General features: G+C 38.3%; 1 protein-coding gene across 1 annotated transcript in view; it reads left to right on the plus strand.

The window, feature by feature from the left end:
* The window catches only part of mute (gon-4 like protein muscle wasted), a 1,102,179-nt gene that overhangs the window by 137,363 nt on the left and 945,360 nt on the right, over positions 1-19,456 (plus strand). Inside the window, exon 6 of the mRNA XM_090389940.1 lies at positions 12,981-13,118. Within this exon, the coding sequence (XP_090246066.1) occupies positions 12,981-13,118 (138 nt within the window). The remainder of the gene's footprint in view (positions 1-12,980; positions 13,119-19,456) is intronic.

The raw sequence follows: 19,456 nt of genomic DNA on the forward strand, positions 1-19,456 counted from the left end.
TGATCAGACGGAAGGTTTCTAGGTAGTTTAAGAGTTGGCAGTTAATTGATTTCTCCATTACTTTAGAAAGAGTAGAAGTAATTGCAATGGGACGATAATTGGATGGGAGGGATTTGTCACCCTTTTTAGGAACTGGCTGGATATGAGCAAATTTCCAAGCAGAAGGAAAAATACCTTTGGAATAAGAAAGTGAAAAAGGCGGCAAAGAATAGGAGTAAGTTCAGGAGCACAGGTTTTGAGAACAAGTGGAGAAATACCATCAGGACCTGGAGCTTTCTTAGCATCTAGATTCATCAAAATCCTTCTGATATCCTTTTGACAGAAGACCACAGGAGGAATTGAATGGAGCGTGTTAGGAATGGTGGGAGATATTTTACCAAGATCATTAATACATGAGCTCGAAGAAAAATGGGATGCTAGCAGGTCAGCTTTATCCTTGGCTGAAGTGACAACAGAACCATCTGGTTTGGACAGAGGTGGGAGCAGAGATGGGCAAAAGTTGTGGCCAATAGCTTTGGCAAGAGACCAGAATGCCCGGCTACCATTAGGGCAAGAAGCAAGTTTTCTACTCTTAGCCTGTTCAAACTCTAGTTTGGACTGATTAATAACTGCTTTACAATTGTTGCCAGCTTTGGTGTAGGCAGAAAATGAAACTGAAGAATTAGAAACAAGCCAATTACGATATGCAACATTCTTCTCTTGGACAGCCTTAACACATTTATTGGAAAACCAAGGTTTAGATAAAGGACGAGATTTTAAAGTGGAGTGTGGGATAAAGGATTCCATTCCTGCAAGAATAATTTCACTGACACGATCTGAGCAAACGTTGACATCAGAAGTTTTGAAACAGTAATCCGACCAAGGAAAAGAAGAAAAGAAGTCCCGCAGGTCATCCCATTTTGCATTCTTGTAATGCCCAACAATACGAGGTTGAGAATAGCCATGAGATAAAGGTTCCATTGGAGAAGAGACAATCACCAAGTTGTGATCTGAAGTGCCTAAAGGAGCTCTCACTTCGATCGTGTACTTAGAAGGGTTGTTTGTGAGAAAAAGATCAAGCGTATTGGCTGTATGATTAGGATTGTCCGGTATTCTTGTAGGTAAATGAACAATCTGTGCTAGGTCATTAGTAATTGCAAAAGCCTCAGCATCTCGACCTGCTGGGTCGGTGTGACTAGAAAACGGAAGCCTGCTGGAGTTGTGAATGTTAAAATCACCAAGGAAAATTACGTCACTGTTAGGAAAGTTGGACTGGAGAAAGTCAAGTTACAAAGAGAGGAAGACAAAGAGCTCCAAGTGATTAGTGGAGTTGGAAGAACGGTAGAGAAAACAGATGAATTTTACACAATGAGGTAGAGAGATTTTAAGCCAGAGAAGATCAAAGAGAGGAGATTCCAAATTGCCACGTCTCTGACAGGGAATATCAGAACGGACATATGCACAAGTACCACCTTTGAGGCGAAAGGAATCATACAGCAAATAATTTGGACATCTGAGATGAGCAGTAGTTGAATCAACTGATATCTGAGATTCAGTAATTGCAATGGAATGATAATTGGATGGGAGGCAATAACAATATGGCCTTAGTTGCTAATGCTCTTATAAACCAAATAACAAACAAACAAACAATCCTGCTCAGGTAGCTAACAAATTAAATGAATATTTTGCATCTAAATTCACAAATGAGGAGTTATTCGGGGGGAGGAATGCCAGAGGTGTATTAAACTCTGGCAGTAAGCTAGATAATCTTGAAATAACTGAGAGTAAAGTGAAGGAGAAATTGTTGAAGATCCTGCCCAAAACATAAGAAAGGCACCTGGGGTGGATGGAATCTATCCAGTTATATTAAAGGAGGTGGCAAAGGAAGTAAGCAAACCCTTAGCCATAATTATGAGAGCTTCCCTGGACTCAGAAGAGGTACCCCTGGACTGGAGATGTGGAAATGTGACCCCGATCCACAAAGGAGGATCAAAGGGAGACACAGGTAATTACAGACCTGTTAGTTTAACTTCTCTTCCAGGGAAATTAATGGAGGTACTGGTTAAAGAAGCATTGCAGGATCATCTAAACAAGACTTCAGTTATAGCTCAGACACAGTATGGGTTTGTTAAGGGGAAGTCTTGACTGACCAATTTGATTGGATACTATGATGTAGTCACAAAGGAACTGGATGCAAAGAATAACTTTGATATCATATATTTGGATCTTAGAAAGGCGTTTGATACTGTTGCTCATGGAAGACAGCTGCTCAAATTGGAGCAGGGTGGAATTGGAGGCAAAGTAACCCCAGAGTAAGGTATCAACTCTGTGGTACTACACTGACTCTGGTAGAGAATGAAAAGGATCTGTTCTTTGCCGCCTTTTTTCACTTTCTTATTCCAAAGGTGTTTTTCCTTTTGCTTTAAAATTTGCTGAAATCCAGCCAGTTCCTAAAAAAGGGTGACAAATCCCTCCCATCCAGTTATTGTCCCATTGCAGTTACTTCTAAAGTTAGTAAAATAATAAGAGGAGTTTAGCTCAATATAGTACGTAGAACACCTCCGTATGATACCCTCCAGAAATTAAAACGGAAAAAATGAAAAAATCTACAACTTACCGGTACATTAGAGTAAAATATAAATAATTAAATAATCGATTTAACACAATTCAAATCAATTTAAACAATTAAAAGCATTAATTTGATTTTTAATTGTTTTGAATTAATTTGAATTGTGTTAAATTGATTAATTTTAGCATTAGCATTAATAGAGGCATTTGATGCAAGAAAGCAAGCTTATGCAGCATCAGCCAAAAAAAAAAAAAAAAAAAAAACCACTTCCACTTCACCCCTCTGTTCGTTCAAAATACCTGTCCGGCTGAGCCTTAAACTTATTTAGGCTATCAACCTCCACTACAAGGGATGGAAGTCTGTTCCACCAACCAACCACCTGCTGGCTAAAGGCAAATTTCCGCACGTCTATCCTACATCTGTCTTTCTTCAATTTGAATTTATGCCCTCTCAGGTGATTATTCTGAGCTAGAGGAAGAATCCCATCAGCATTGAGCATGCTCAAACCATTCAAAGCTTTATACACCTCTATCAGATCACCTCGCTGTTGCCTAGTCTCCAGACACTGTAATTTGCAAAACTTAAGCCTTTCTTCGTAAAAGCACCCCTTTGTTCCATTCACTAATCTTGTTGCCCTTCTCTGTACTCGTTCCAGCAGCTCTACATCCTTCTTGAAATGAGGCCTCCAGACCTGTATACAGTACTCTAGGTGTGGCCTGACCATTGCCTTATACAAGGGAATAATCACCTCCTTATCCCTGCTGGAAAAATTCCTGTATATCATTGACAATACTCCATGGGCTACTCTTGCAGTCTGTCTGCACTGCTCAGAGAACTTCATATCTGCCTGTACAACCACCCCCAAGTCCCTTTCATTTCTGCCACTGACAGTGTAGTACCACAGAGTTGATACGTTGCTCTGGGGTTGCTGTTTCCCATGTGTAGTACTTTACATTTGTCAATGTTAAACTTCATTTGCCACCTCTCAGCCCATCTGCTCAACCTTGACAGATCCTGTTGCAGCAGGATAGTGTCAGTAGTGTCCTTGACAACCCTGCCTAACCTTTGTATCGTCTGCAAACTTGGACATTAAGCTTGATATACCATCATCAATATCATTTATAAATACAGAAAACAATAATGGACCCAACACTGAGCCCTGAGGGACTCCACTAATAACATTAGTCCACGATGAGTAGTGCCCATTGATTACCACTCTCTGTCTTCTCCCCCTCAACCACCCCTTTATCCATAGCAGCAATTTGCCTCCAATGTCACACTGCTCCAATTTGTGTAGCAGTCTTCCATGTGCAACAGTATCAAAAGCCTTTCTAAGATCCAAGTATATAATATCAAAGCTATTCCCTGCATCCAGTTCTTTTTTGTGACTGCATCATAGTATCCAATCAAATTGGTCAGGCAAGACTTCCCCTTAACAAAACCATGCTTTGAGCTATAACTGAAGTCTTGTCTAGATGATCCTGCAGTGCTTCTTTAACCAGTGCCTCCATTAATTTTCCGGGAACAGAAGTTAAACTCACAGGTCTAGAAAGGAATAGCGAAAGCTTAAAAAGCGGTACTCACCTTGAAATTAATCTGCGATGGTTTACTTAGGAAGCGTGGTTTATTTCGATGACAACCAAGGATTGGATGTGTACACTTCTATTTCCTTGCGCCTATTTAACTCAGTCAACTTTTACCTACTTCCCTCCCTTTTAATTTTCAATTCAACAATTCAACTTAAACATTAACCACGCTTCCTAAGTAAACCATCGCAGATTAATTTCAAGGTGAGTACCGCTTTTTAAGCTTTCGCTATTCCTTTCTAGTCCATTAACACGGTACTTGAAGATTTCTAAAAATTTCGTACCCACAGGTCTATAATTACTTGTGTCAGCCTTTGATCCTCCTTTGTTTATTGGCGTCACATTTGCACATCTCCAGTGCATGGGTACCTCCCCTGAGTCCAAGGAAGCTCTCATAATTATGGCTAAGGTTTTGCTTACTTCCTTTTCTACCTCCTTTAATATAACTGGATAGATCCCATCCACCCCAGGTGCCTTTCTTGTGTTTATCTTCAACAGTTTCTCCTCCACTTTACTCCCAGTTATTTCAAGATTCTGTAGCTTACTGCTAGAGTTGAATACACGTCTGGCATTCCCCTCGCTGAATAACTCCTCATGTGTGAATGTCGATGCAAAATATTCATTTAGTTTGTTAGCTACCTGAGCGGGATCATCAACAGTGAACCATCGATATCAAGTGGACCAATCTGATTCATCCCCTTCCTTCTAGAGTTTACATAAGTAAAGAACTCTTTGCTGTTTTTCTTTGCATCCCTTGCCAAGGATTTCTCGTAATCTGCCTTCGCCTGCCTAACCTCCTTTGTAACTTGGTTGCATATCAACTTGTAACTATCATAGGCTTCTGTGTTATGTGTTAATTTGTTAGTATCCCATTCATTTTTCTTCTCTGCCATATGCCTCATTAGTTCATCTGACATCCATTTTGGCCTAAACCTTGAACAATATTTCTTAGTTGGTATGTAAAGCCCAGTAGCTTCCAAGATAAGTTCTTTGAATGCTTCCCATTTGAATTTGCTGTTGGTAACATCATCAGTTGGTCCCACTGTATAGAATTTAAATACTGTCTCAAACCACCGTAGTCGCTTTTATGAAAGCAATAACCCTTTCCTTTACCCCTGATGGTAGTTACCTCTTTGAGTAAATCCCACTTCAGCACACTGTGATCACTGCCACCTAGTGGTTCATTTATCTGCAGATTCTTAATGCATGAAGAATCACTGCTGATAATCAAATCAAGAGTATTACTCCCTCTAGTTGCCTCCCGAACATGCTGATGTAGAAAACAATCATCCAATAAATCCACAAAAGCCCTGCTAGTGTGTGAGTGACCAGCCCCCAAATTCCAGTCAATATCTGGGAAATTAAAATCTCCCATTATAAGACTCTCTGATTTACTGGCCCACTCTATTTCCCTGTACAGTTTCTTATTATACTCATCAGAGTCATTAGGCCTATAGCACACTCGTACTCTCAATTTTGATCTCCCAATGCTTATGTCACACCAAACTGACTCAACACTGCACTGTCCAGCGATGTCGACTGGCTTCACTTCCTTGGTTTTTATGTGATTCTTAACTAATAGCATAACCCCTCCCCCCTTCCTATCCTGTCTATCCTTTCTGTAGACGTTGTACTCCTCAAATTGCAGTTCTGCATCCCCTATATCTGTGTGACACCATGTCTCTGATATCCCAACAATATCTGCCTTTGATGTTTTGAGCAATACCTCAAATTCATCAAATTTATTTACTAAACTCCTAGCATTGGTGTACACGCAAGTATACCTGCACCTGTTTCTATTCTTAGCTACCCTAACACAACCCATGTGTTTACTTGTACCGCAATGGCTCCCAGCAGTCTCTGAAATACCATGCATCTTGTTTTTCAGGCTTCTGCTCATTCTAATAGAAGCAGTGCAAGAATCTCTTTCACCTCTGCCAGTGGCTACTGTCAATCTATTGGTCTTTGTCTCCCCCCAAGCTAGCAGTTTTCCGACCCACCTAACACTGCCTCGATAGCATCAGCAAATATTCTTGCAGATTTTTTATATTTTACTCTAATGTACCGGTAAGTTGTTGATTTTTTTTCGTTTTTTCCGTTTTAATTCCTCTTATTATTTTACTAATATTATTATCAACGTAGAACATATTGAGTAGTACAGCTCTGATTCATACTATCTAACTCTTTCTAAAGTAATGGAGAAATCAATTAACTGCCAACTCTTAATCTACCTAGAAACCTTCCGTCTGATCAACGATCGCCATTATGGATTCCGTCAGTGTCAATGCACTGGTGATATTCTGGCTTATGTTACCCATTCATGGACTAATTCAATGGAAAGGTTCGGTGTAACACAAGTAGTTGCTCTTGACACCTCAAAGGCTTTCGATTGTGTTTTGCATAAAGGTCTTCTAAACAAGCTTCCATCTTATGGTTTGCGAACCGGTTTTTGTAATTGGTTATCCAGTTTTCTTTCTGATCACTCACTGAGGTCGATGATAGATGGCTCTCTGTCTTTTAACTTCTCCACTAATGACAGTGTCTCCCAAGGTTCAGTTCTTTACCCCACTCTTTTCCTCTTGTATATTAATGACCTTCTTCCATTGACTGGAAATCCTATCCATAGTTTTGCCGATGAGAGCACATTGCATTTTACTTTCCATTTTGAGAAACCTTGCCCTGCTCAATCAGCTTCAACTTCTCGAAAATCTGCTACCAATTCCTTAAATGCCGATCTTTAGGTAATTCTCCAGTGGGGCAAAGACAACTTAATTGATTTCAACCCTTCTAAAACTCAGTCTTATCTTATATCTCGCAAAAAGGATTCTTCTGCTCCTTATGCTTATCTTTGGTGACACTCCAATTTCTAGGCAAAATGATATCTCTTTTGGGGATCACCCTGACTTCTAATCTCTCTTGACACAAGCATATTACAAATATTGCTTTCACTGCATTTAAAAAACTTGGTTTTCTCTTTTGCACTCGGCATTACTTTTCTTCTAAACAGCTCTTCACTCTGTACAAATCACATATCCACCCTACCATGGAATACTGTTCCCACATCTGGTGAGATGCCCCCAAAACCTCTCTCAGGCTTCTAGATTCCTTCAGAAGAGGGCAGTTAGGTTAATTAATGACTCCTCTCTTACAGAATCTTTCCACTCACTGTCTCATAGACGCACTGTTTCTGCTGCATGCCTTTTCTACAGATACTTCCATGGGCAGTGTTCTTCTTAATTATCTTCTATTATTCCTGGTCTCTCTGTCAAAACAGTTCGATCGTGTGCCACCACCAGCCAACATCCATTTACTGTTCAACTTCAAACTCACAGAACCAAGTTTTCATCTCCTTCGTTTATTCATTCACCTGCTGTTTTCTGCAACAACCTTCCGTCATATTATTTCCTGAAAATTACAGTCTACAGAAGTTCAAGTCTAATGTCAACAAATATCTTCTTTCGTCTTCTCAACATCCAACCCAATCAAGGTACTAAGGTTTGTTTGTTTGTTTGTTGTTTGGTTTTTAGGAGCATTAGCAACTAAGGCCATATTGCTCCGGGAATATGCGGTGGTCATTCCCTGACCTTTCCGCATACTCTGTATTTGGTGGTGATGGGCTCGAACCCTGGTCTAATCAAGAAGCGTGTGCTACACACTGCTGCTCCTTCCCACCTGGCTACGGAGGCGCCAAGGTACTAAGGACTATAGGTTCTAATACCTCTCGTTTTTTTGGTTTCCATAAAAAAAACTCAATGTTATTGGATTTGCGATAATACCGATAACTGCAGTTGTGTGGGTTTTTACGCTGTTATGGTGAAATGTGTTTGCCTTCACCGAAATCTTCAATCATATAAAAAACAAATTTTCAGAAACTTCTATTCATTCCTATTTACGTATTATAATGATTAAGGAAAAGTGACCAATGAAAAGTGCAAGTGGTGGTAGTGCCAGGAAACAAAAACAAATTGATTTAGAAATGAAGATGAAAATGATTATGAAGTACGAAGCAGGACAAAGTTTGTCATCTACTGCAAGGGAATTAGGTCTCGCTGCTTCAACAGTGAATACCATTTTAAGGGACAGTGCATGTATAAAAGAACATGTCCAAGGATCAACCCATTTAAGATCAACAATGGTCACAAAACAGCGTTCAGGTGCTATATCGAAGTTGGAGCAGCTGTTAATAATTTGGATGGAAAATCAGATTCAGAAGCGAGTGCCCCTGAGACTAATGACTATTCAAGTAAAATCAACAAGTATTTATAAAGATATTAAGGATAAGTTTGACGAACCCCAGCCTAGGTTCGTGGCAAGCAATGGCTGGTTTTAATAGGTTCACGCATCGCATGATTTCCACAACGTTAAAGTATGCGGTCAAGTTGCCGGTGCTGATTCTGCTGCTGCTGCAAAGAAATTTTATGATATGTTGAAAAAAATTATTGATGAAGGCTGCTATTTAACGCAGCAAATTTTTAACGTTGACGAGACTGCTCTGTATTGGAAAAGAATGCCAGATCGAACATACATTGCCAAAGAGGAAAAGACAATGGCAGATTTCAAGGCTTCAAAAGATAGGGCTAATGCAGTGGAAGATTACAGATTAAAAACACTGCTTATGTCCATTCGGGAAATTCTTGTGCATTTAAGGGCTTCAATAAAGCCACCCTACCTGTGCATTTCTGATTGAACCAGAGAGCATGGATAACAATATCTCTCTTTGAGGATTGGTTTAAATGCTACTTCATTCATGAGGTTGAAAAATATTGTAAAGACAAAACATTCTTTTCAAGATTTTGCTTCTATTAGATAATGCTTCTGAACATCCTACACATCTAGATGATTTCAATTCGAATGTGAGAGTCATATTTCTACCACCAAACAAGACTTCACTCATCCAACCTATGGATCATGTTGTTATTTTGAATTTAAAAGCATACTATTTACGTACAACATTTGCTCAGGACAACATTTACTGCAGACGATTATCATCGTCAGCAGTAGACGATAAAAATTTTACGTTAAGAAACTTTTGGAAATCTTACAATATTTACAATGTCATCTTAAACATTAATAAGACCTCTGCAGAAATTACTAAAAGTTGTTTAAATGGCGCACGGAAGAAAATATGCTCACGGCACTTAAAAGGCTTCGAAGGATTTGAAAAAGACAAATCATATGAAGAGGTTACAGATAAGATTGTAAAGGTTGCAGAGCTACTTCAGTTGGAGGTTGATTCCAAAGACGTAGAGGAATTAATAGAGGAAGAAGAGAAGGAATTATCTAACGAAGAACTTATTGACTTAGGCAGCGATAGTGAAAGAAGAAAATGCTGAGGAAGCTCAAGATGAACCAAAGTGAGAAGATGGATCATGACTGCAAACGATTCTTAAAAGTTAACAGAGGGATGAATGATATGCTTGCTTGCTATAAAGAAATCTTGGATGAAAGGGGAAAAACCACTGTCCAGTCATCCATTAATATGTTCTTTCATAAGGGTGAGCGGAGCGGCCGACCCCTGCTAGATCTCCACAGCTCTCAATCTGCGCAGCGGCGTACCTATCAGCTGAATACGTCGATTCTGACAATGATGCTCGGGAAGTAAAACTTACTGACATTATGCCTGTCTCCTTTTTTTTGTAATTTTATAATTTTGAAAATTTTTTAAATTGCACACTTCTGTAATTTTTCCTGCGCATGAGATAAAAAATTTAATAAATACAATAAATAATTCTATTTACATGTTTGTCGACATTTCTTTTTTTGATTCAATCAATTGAGCGAGCACAGTTGCAAGTGCTTCAAAAGCATGGGGGAAATTCCAACTTGCATAGCGTTCCGCGGAACGTAACCCTTGCGTAAGTTGGGGAGTTCTTGTATTTTGTTCTAATTGATGTACTAGATGAAAAGAAGCAGATTCTTAGTTACCCCTGTAATTTTGGAATTTGCGGTAATTGTGAATTTGTAAATGTGCTAATTGTGAATGGTATTCACAGTGACACTAAATGTGTGGCTACTTCAATTTTTCATGTTTTTAGCATGTATTGTTTTCTTTGTGTTGTTTTCCAAAAGATATTATTCTTTAACAGAATTATTTAGCTACTGACCATATTGTTAACTGTACATTTTTAGCAAAATTTTACAGTGAAGTGAAAAATAATGGTTAAATGAACTGTAAAACTGTTTAGAATCATGAAGACCATGCTACAAGCTTATGTAAAAAAAGAGTGCCTGAGTATAGTGTAGAAGATGTGCAGAGTGCTTTTAGTGATGTTGAAAATAAAAGAATCTCATATAAACAAGCATTAGAAAAATATGTTGTTCCTGCTTCTGTTATCTGTATGAGAATTAGTTGGTGGATTGTAAAAAAAAACAAGGGAAACATTTGGCAGTGGCTGACCAACTGCTCTTCCTGGCAGTGTTGAGATCAAGTTGGCTAAATACTTAGGTTGCAGTGTAAGAGATGGGCTACCCATGTGATAAGAAGAACTTATAAATTTGGTAAATTACTACACTTTAAAAATAGGCACCCTGGATAGTATTGTGTGATATATTTCTGAAAAGGAATCCAAATTTATCACTGAAGAAAGCAGAACACTTGAAAAATCTCTTTTATTCCACAATCAATAAGATTTCAGCTTCTCTGAACAACTTGATCTATACTACAAGGAGGGTCTGAAAAGTTTGTGGCCTGAATATACAAGGGTAGTTACAGTGTTAAGAAATGCCCACCAAGTTTTATTGCAGTTTCAATAACATCTTTTTTTATTACAGGCCCTGAAGTCAGCAAAGTTGTGTGAATGAGAAAATAAGGAAAAAATCAATTACCATGCAGTCCTCCAATTTTTGGGAAATAAAAAGTACATAATGGCTATAACATTTGGGAGGATGCCCTTCCTATTCCATGGTTAAAAAAGTGGGCAGCAGAATTAATTTGAGGGAGGGAGAGTCTGGAAGATGACTCACTCTGTCGAAGATCTCCAATGTCCATCACTCCAGAAGTTGACAGTGTGCATAATCTGCTAATGAGGGACTGACTAATGACAGTTCCATACATTGCCAGCATCTTGGGCATCTCATCCAGACATGTGCACCACATAGTAATAGAGATTCTCACAAGTAAAAAGGTTCCAGCGTGAGGTTCAAAAAGTTGAACCTCATGCAAAATGCAAAAGAGTTGTCAAGCTACTTCAAAAATGATCTAGAATTTTTCTGAATTAGGAAGATGGGCTGAGCGCAACTGAAGTTTTAACATTAACAAATGCAAGGTACTGAATATGGGTAGCAGTAATCCTAGATTTACGTAGCATTTAGGTGTACTGCATTCAGGGTAGTGGAAAATGAAAAAGACCTGATGGGGGGGATATTGTGCATCAAATGTATAGATGCACTGCAGACAGGCTGCTAGGACATCTCATGGGGATTTTGTCAATGATATGCAGGATCTTCATTAACAGGAAAGTATATGGTCATTCCATTATACAAGGCAATGCCATCATATTTCCAGAAGGAATTGACTTGGCTTTATTTGGAAGAAGGGAAGAGCTGTTTCGACTGCTCTCTTGTCTCTCACTGAAAGTCATGAACCCACATCTCATTCATTATCACAAATACAAGAAAATTTGCTGGATATGTTAAAAACAATGCAAAAAAGGCAAGCTTATTAAACATCAGCCAAAAAAATAAAAATCCCACATTACCTGTCCATAACCTCCAATAGTTTGTATAGTTCTTCCTTGAATTTATTCAAATTATCTACTTCCACAACAACAGATAGAAGTTTATTCCAATAAATAATCAACCACCTGCTGGCTGAAGGCAAACTTCCACACATCTATCCTGCCACTATCCATCTATCCACAATTTGAATTTATGCCCCCTTCATGTGCATAGTCTGAGCAAGAGGAAGAATGCCAGCAACATTCAAATCCTGAAACACCTCAGCAAGATCTCTTTGCAGATGGCTAGCCTCTCTTGGTAAGACCACCTTTTGTTCCTCTCACCAATCTCATTGCACTCTCTACACCATTTCCAGCAGATCTACATCCTTCCTAAGATGAGGGCTCTGGACCTGCATGCAGTATTCGAGATGCAGCCTATCCGTTGCATGAAAACATCAAAAATTAACCCTGAAGAACTCATCAGAGGTGTCTTGTTCCACCAGAATGTTATTGCTCAAGTCTGTCATTGCCATGGTTGCACTGCATGAGTATGGCTTAGAAACCTTGGACCATATTCCAGGTCTAGTACCATTGATTTTCACTTATTTCCTAATTTGAAAAATTACCAGGCTGGTATCAGTTTTTCCCACTGATGAGACTTGGGCTCAAGGAATACAGTGGTTGCATTCCTGGAGCCCCCAAAAAAAAACTTTTTTTTTGCAGCTCGAAACAGTGCATTTCAGCATTGTTGGCAAAAGTATATTGACTACAAGTGGACTGTGTTTGAAAGTGAAAAACTGTGTTGAAGCATGTTACCAGACTTATCTGATAAGCTAATTTGAACACACAGGCCATGAATCATTTGTCATGAATCATGAATCAATTGTCAATGTCCCTTGTGCATTGACAATTGACTAAATATTGTAAATAAAGAGTTTCAAAAACTTTGAAAATTGTCCAGGTAATTGTGAATGTGAAATTCTAAGCGTATAGTTTGCTCATAAATTATGATATTTATATTCACACATTTAAAAGGATGTAGATGTATGTAGTAAATTCAAGATTTTGTTTAGTTCAAGCCAGTTTCAGGTTAGATGTGTTTATAGTTGACTCTGTGAAATGCATTTATAATTCCCCTAACTGACACTACACATAACATGAAACATTTCTTATTTTTTCTACCTGTAGCTTCCTTGGCCTGTTTCCTCTGTGAATATGCCAAAATGGTTTACTTCAAAGCAGCTGTTAGAAGAAGATTTTTCTGAAGATGAGAATTCTTCTGACGAAGAGTATGAACCAGAAGAAGAGGAAGAGGATGAGGAAGAAGTAAGAATGCAGATAATATGAATAATTTTTATTTTCCTTGTTAAGGAAGGAGGACTATCAGAAGGCTTTTGTTATTGCTGAAACACATCAGAAGCAAACTCAAAAAATTTTTTGGGAAAATGTCACTCGTGTATCACATACTTATTGTAAAAATAAAAAAAATAATAATAATTCAAAGTAAATTTGAAGGTAATTTTCTGAAGTAAAGGGAAAATTTTTTTGAAGGTAGTTTTTTTTTTTTTTTTTTTTTTTTTTTTTAAGTAAATTTGAACAAAGCTGGAGTCAGTGATTTAAAAAAAAAAATGCATAGAAGAGGTGGAGGATTATGAAAGAAAAATTAAGACAGAGGGAGATCAAAATTAAGGTGGGAGGGCAGGGGTATTATAAAGAATATCTATAATTTAATTTCCCAAATAGGATATTCCAATTATGCCGAAATTTAGATCTGTTTCTCCCCTTTCTCTGTAACACCAGAATGGAAAATTATCATAGTTGAATGTAGTTATATTCAGTTATAGAGCACATCACCTCTATAAGAAATGTAATGAAAAATAAAAGTAAATCAACCATTGTAACCTGTCATGGAATGACATCTTCAGACCATCCCCATGAATCTATCTCACTCACCATGATGAAAAATCTCTAATACCTGTCAGACTGTGAGCCAAAAAAGCAATGAGTATTTTGGTGTTTGTATCCAAGAGGTTTATTTAAGGTCTATGCATCATGGTAGATAAGGTTTCCCAGTCACCAAGGTGAAACTCCTTCCACCCAGACATGCTAATGATCTAGTCTAGCATGTCTTCTTACCTAAAACTTGAAGGAATTCTGATCCTCCTCCCTCTCCTGATTTCTATATGCAACTGTTTTCAGCACATCACACCGAATTTTGCCAGATTATACAGATGTCTCAGCCTTCTGCTCTGATGAAGCATGTCATATGCAATTTCTGGCAGTTTTTTAGAAAAGTTAATTTTTTCCACTTTTGGTTCTCAGTCATAACATTCTGCTACATTGCTTGCAATTATTTGTATTACTACAATTATTTGTATATGCTTTGCTCATTGGCGAAGGCTGGGTTAACTGTTAGAACAGTGCAGGCCCCCGGATCTTCAAGGATGGAGCCTTTTTGTCTTGAATTTTTTTGCACTTTTAGCACTTCACTTGTTATGGATTCAATTTTGGTTCAATTATGTATGGATTCAATTATGTGCAGTTGTGCATAAATTTTTTTATAGGGCATAGGAGTAAACTGTATAAGGAGCAGAGTCTTGATAAAGAAGCATTTTGTCTCCCAACGAAAACTGACTTTGTATAACCTCTGTATAATTTATTTCAGTAAAGCAACCAACCTAGATTTGCTAGGCATAGAATGTATTTTATGGAATAATAGCAATTGCCAGATTCAGTTAGTGAAATATTTTTTGCAGCAACTCTTAGAAATCATTGTGGCAGCTTTGAGAACTGAGTCATTTTAATTCTTACTAAGATTACCATTAAGTAAATATATTTATTTGCTTTAAAACATAAAAGTATAGAAAAAAAATTTAAACAACTTTAATGTATCTCTAAAGTATCACTTAAAATTTATTAATTTTTATATTGTGATGAAAAAGGTATTTCATTCCCACGTATGTGAAAATTAAATTCTCTTTTCTCTTCTCTGTGGGCCATCTCCTAGAAAAGGTCGGTGACCACCAATCAATTGTGTCTCGGTCTCTAGTAACTCTGAACAGCTTCTCAGTATTCAGTCCTGTCCAATTTTTGTTGTTATCTAGCCATGATATTAGTCTTCTCTCAGGCTTTCTTTTTCCTTCCATTCTCAGTAATTAGCTGTGGAATTGCATATTTGTTGTTCTGCATCAGGCATCCAAGATGCATAATTTTTCTTTTCTTTACATCCTTCAGCAATTCGTGGGTTTTTCCAGTTCTCTACAGGACACTCTCATTGGTCACTCTTGCTCTCCATGGTATCTTTAACATTCTTCTGTACATTCACATTTCAAATGCTTCTAGTTTTTTGGAGGTGTTAGTTTTCAGTGTCCAAGTTTCAACACCATTCAACAAAACTGACCAAACAACATCTTATCATGTGGATTCTAAGGTGGTTCCCGTTGCACAATTCAGATCTCATTTTACGGAAATACTGCCTGGCTGTTTCGATCCTTGCTTATATTTCCATATCCACTTCATTTATATCATTTATCCAACAGCCTAGATATTTGACAAATTCAAATATTTGTCAAAATATTTATGTTTAAAATAAGCTCATTAAGTACCATGAGCTTATTTTTGTTGACGTTGATCCTAAGACCCATTCTTTCACTTTCCACACTCACAAAAATGAGGAGTATCTGTAAGTCCTGCATTTTAGTTGTACAAAGTACAGTGTCATCTGCATAGCAAAGTTTATTAATCACTCTACCACTGAGATGAGAGATATTCCTTCATTTCTCCCATCTAATGCTCTCTTAAAGATGCCGTCTGAGTAAATGTTAAACAAGAGTGAGGGGGACTACACATCCTTGCCTCCACATTCATTGTTGATGCTGTTTGGTTCCAGTAGAGGGTTTTGATTACTTGGATGTCCTTTTCATTTAAGCTGTACTCCTCAAGCATTCCAATGAGCTTGGTGTGTTTGACTCGATCAAAGGCCTTCTCAAAGTCAATAAAACAAAGATAGGTATTGATCTTTTGTTCTCTGCACATTTGCAAAATGGCCTCGACACAAAATAGTGTTTCTCTTGTACCTAGTCCTTCCCATCCAAACTGCACATCATCCACCAACTCTTCACCATTCCTGAAAATCTGATTTTGAATTATTTTTTAGGAACACTATTTTTAGGAAATTAAACTATTATTGTTAATTTTGTTTGTGGGCCAGAAAAGCAGACCGATTGTTAAAAAATGAACATTCAAGAGTGCCCCTTGTTGTTAAAATTTCAAAAGATTCTTTTCTAGAAATGGCATTTAGCAGAATGTAATGCACAATACATCCAAATCCATCAACTGAGCTTTGTACTTACACGACAATGCAAGTATGTTGTAGAACTCATAGTATTATTGTTTATTGGAATCTACAAAATTCTGGTAAACATGCATAATACTTAACATATATAATTGAATTTTTGTAATCGTAAAAAGAGAAAAGGTGGGGCCATAAAAATAACTCAGCATAATTAGCATTATAATAAAAACTGTGCATCACATTGTTTCTTAGAACATTTAGAATTAGCTTTTGAACTAATCAGCTAAACTGAAATCAATGTTCTTTTTAGAGTGTATTGTAATTAAATACTAATTCCATGAGTTCCTTTCAAAGAGTAACTCTTTGTGACATTTGTAACATTAGTTACATTATAGTTTATATTTCTGTTCTGTTTGTCCACTGTCAACATAGTTTAAAATTAATCATTTTGACAATGAATACAGTTGTTTAGAAAAATTAGGCAGATGGGTCGAGAAATGGCAATTGAAGTTTAACATTGACAAATGCAAAGTACTTCATATGGTTAGTAGAAATCCCAGAGTATCTTATGAACTGTATGGTACTACACTCAGGGTATAGAAATTGAAAAACACCTGGAGGTAATTGTGCAGTCAAATATGAAGTTCTCTGAGCAGATGACTTTCATCAACCAGTGAAATACCACCACTTTGCTTATTGGAGGCTTGAAGTGGTGAAACCCATGTTTAGTCTCTAGAGGAAAGTTTCCGGCATCCCCTCCCCCCATACTTTTCCTTCAACCCATGCACGGTACTAAGTACTATAGGTTTTGATACCTTCCGTGTTTGGGGTTTTCATAAAAAAAAAAGTGCAGACAGTTTGCCAGGACAGCTCATGGGTTTCTACAATGATACATAGGAATTTTCCTAGCAGTGATAAGGAGGTAATTATCCCATTGCACCCTGACACAATGCCAGAGTCTCTGACTCACAGAATCACCTACCTGATGGCTAAGGATAAAGACACCACAAACTCGGCAAAGTACAGACCAATCACCTGTCTCCCAATAATGTACAAGGTCCTGACCAACCCCTTTCCATGGGCATCTCTACGTGTTGAGGTGGTATTCCCAGTGATGCTGCTGGTCCTCCAGATTAGTATCACTGGGATCCAACACCTACAGCTGCCTAGGTTCCAGGCTAACTTCTATGGAATCCTGCGTGTTTGCTGTGCACTGTGACCCATGGAAATTCAGAAAGGGGGGGGGGGAGGATCCTGATGGTTCATTGGGTCCAGCTTCAACACATCACTTTGGCTCTTGCTTCGATAAGACGGGTAGTCCTGAATGGTCTGGCTAGGATCAGTCGGCTAGTGGGTTTTCCTGTAACGGACAACCCTGTCATTGCCAGAACCCTACCCTCATGGTCCAAGGGACAAGATTCAGGCTGGTTGGCGGTGTGGATATGGTGTCAGGGTAGCCCTGGTGTTCCACTCCCGAGTGCATTTATTGCTTGCCTGGTAGTGGGAGTCCCTTTGTGCTTCATGGTGGGTGGGAAGCCTGGACACTGAGCCAAAACAAAATCTCCATGAATCCCGATAAACTAATTTCTTCTGAGATCCAAACCGTGTTCCTAACTGCAAACTTTACCATTGACCCAGAGAATGTCACTTTGGCAAAAATACAGAAAAAAGAGGATATATTAGGCCCAACACCTCGGTTCCTGATCACTCAACTAGTGAGAAGCCTGTAGGAAAAATGTCACCTTTCTTTATCAAGAAGGGTTTGGAAGGGTTGGCAGGCTCTTCTAAGTCTGTTAAACGGCTTCACTCAGGGGACATACTTATAGAAACGAGAAGTAGCAGCCATTCAGAAGAGCTGCTCCGTGCTACATCTCTTGGGGGAAATAATGATCACTGTCAACCCCCACAAGACGCTGAACTCATCCCATGGTGTTATCACAAAATGGGATCTTATGGATGTAACTGAAGAGGAAATCTTTTCTGAATTAAAACCACTAGGAGTGATAGCTGTGAAACGAATATCATGCGTAGGGATGAGAAAATCATTCCAACAAGAAACATCATCTTGACATTTAATGCACCAATGTCTCCTAATGAAATGAAAGTTGGCTATATTAACTATTTGGTGCGTCCGTATGTAACAAATCCTTTCATCATCATCATCATCATCATCAGCCATTTTCAATCCACTGCAGGATGAAGGCCTCTCCAGCAACTTTCCAGTTCCTTCTGTTTTGAGCACTGGCCATTCATTTACTACCCACAAACTCATGAATTTCATTTATCCATCTCCGCCTTTGTGTTCCAGATTTTCTTCTAGCTCCTCTTGGGTACCATTCTGTTGCTTTCTTAGTCCATCTGTCATGTCTTCGAGCTGTGTGTCCTGCCCAAGACCATTTTAGTCTTTAGTTTTGATAAGAATGTCCTTTACTTGAGTTTGCTGCCTAATCCATGTGTTTGTCTTCTTATCTAATAGTCTGATTCCCAATATAACTTGTTCTATTCTTCGCTGTGTAGTTCCCAGCTTCTCTTCCATTCTTTTGGTGAGTGCCCAAGTTTCACTTCCATAAGTCATGGTGGGGAGTATACATTGGTTCATTACTTTACATTTCAGACAAACTGGGATATTGCTCTTCAGTATGTGACTATATTTCCTGAATGCTATCCATCCAAAGTTTATTCTTCTCTTGACTTCCAGCCATTTATCATTATTACAGCTAATAACTTGTCCCAGATAAGTATATGACTCCACCTTTTCAATTACTGCTCCTTCAATCATTATTTCCCTTTCTGTGGCATACTTGTTCATCATTACTTTTGTTTTAGCCATATTCATCTTTAGTCCAAAATCCTTACTAATTGTGCATAACTGATTAAGATTGTCCTCTAATTCTTTGGGATCGTGGCTTATGACCACAATGTCATCTGCAAATCGCAAATGGTTTAGGTAGTCTCTGTTCACATTGACTCCTTTCTGCGACCAGTCTAATCTTCTGAAAGCTTCCTCAAGGGCAGCAGTAAACAGCTTCGGAGATATTGTGTCTCCTTGTCGAATCCTTTCTCGATTTTAAATTTGTTACAGTCTTTGTTTAGTCTAATAAAGGAGGTAGCACCTCTCATATATTTTCTTCAAAATCGTAATATGTGGGGTATCTATGCCTTGTTTTTCTAGTGCCCGAAACATTGCCTCATGCTGTATGGAGTCAAATGCCTTTTCATAATCCACAAATGCCAGGCATAATGGTGTTTTATATTCATCCTTTATGTGCCAGGAATAAGGGCACTCTCAAATGGCCTGTCGTGGAGCCCTTGCATGCACTCGATGTTCTGCAAAGGACCACGAAACTTCAGCATGTTCAGCCACAAAACC

This window comes from Mastigoproctus giganteus, chromosome 2 (assembly GCF_048544385.1).
Source record: "Mastigoproctus giganteus isolate SK-2022 chromosome 2, ASM4854438v1, whole genome shotgun sequence".
Classification (NCBI taxonomy): Eukaryota; Metazoa; Arthropoda; class Arachnida; order Uropygi; family Thelyphonidae; genus Mastigoproctus; species Mastigoproctus giganteus.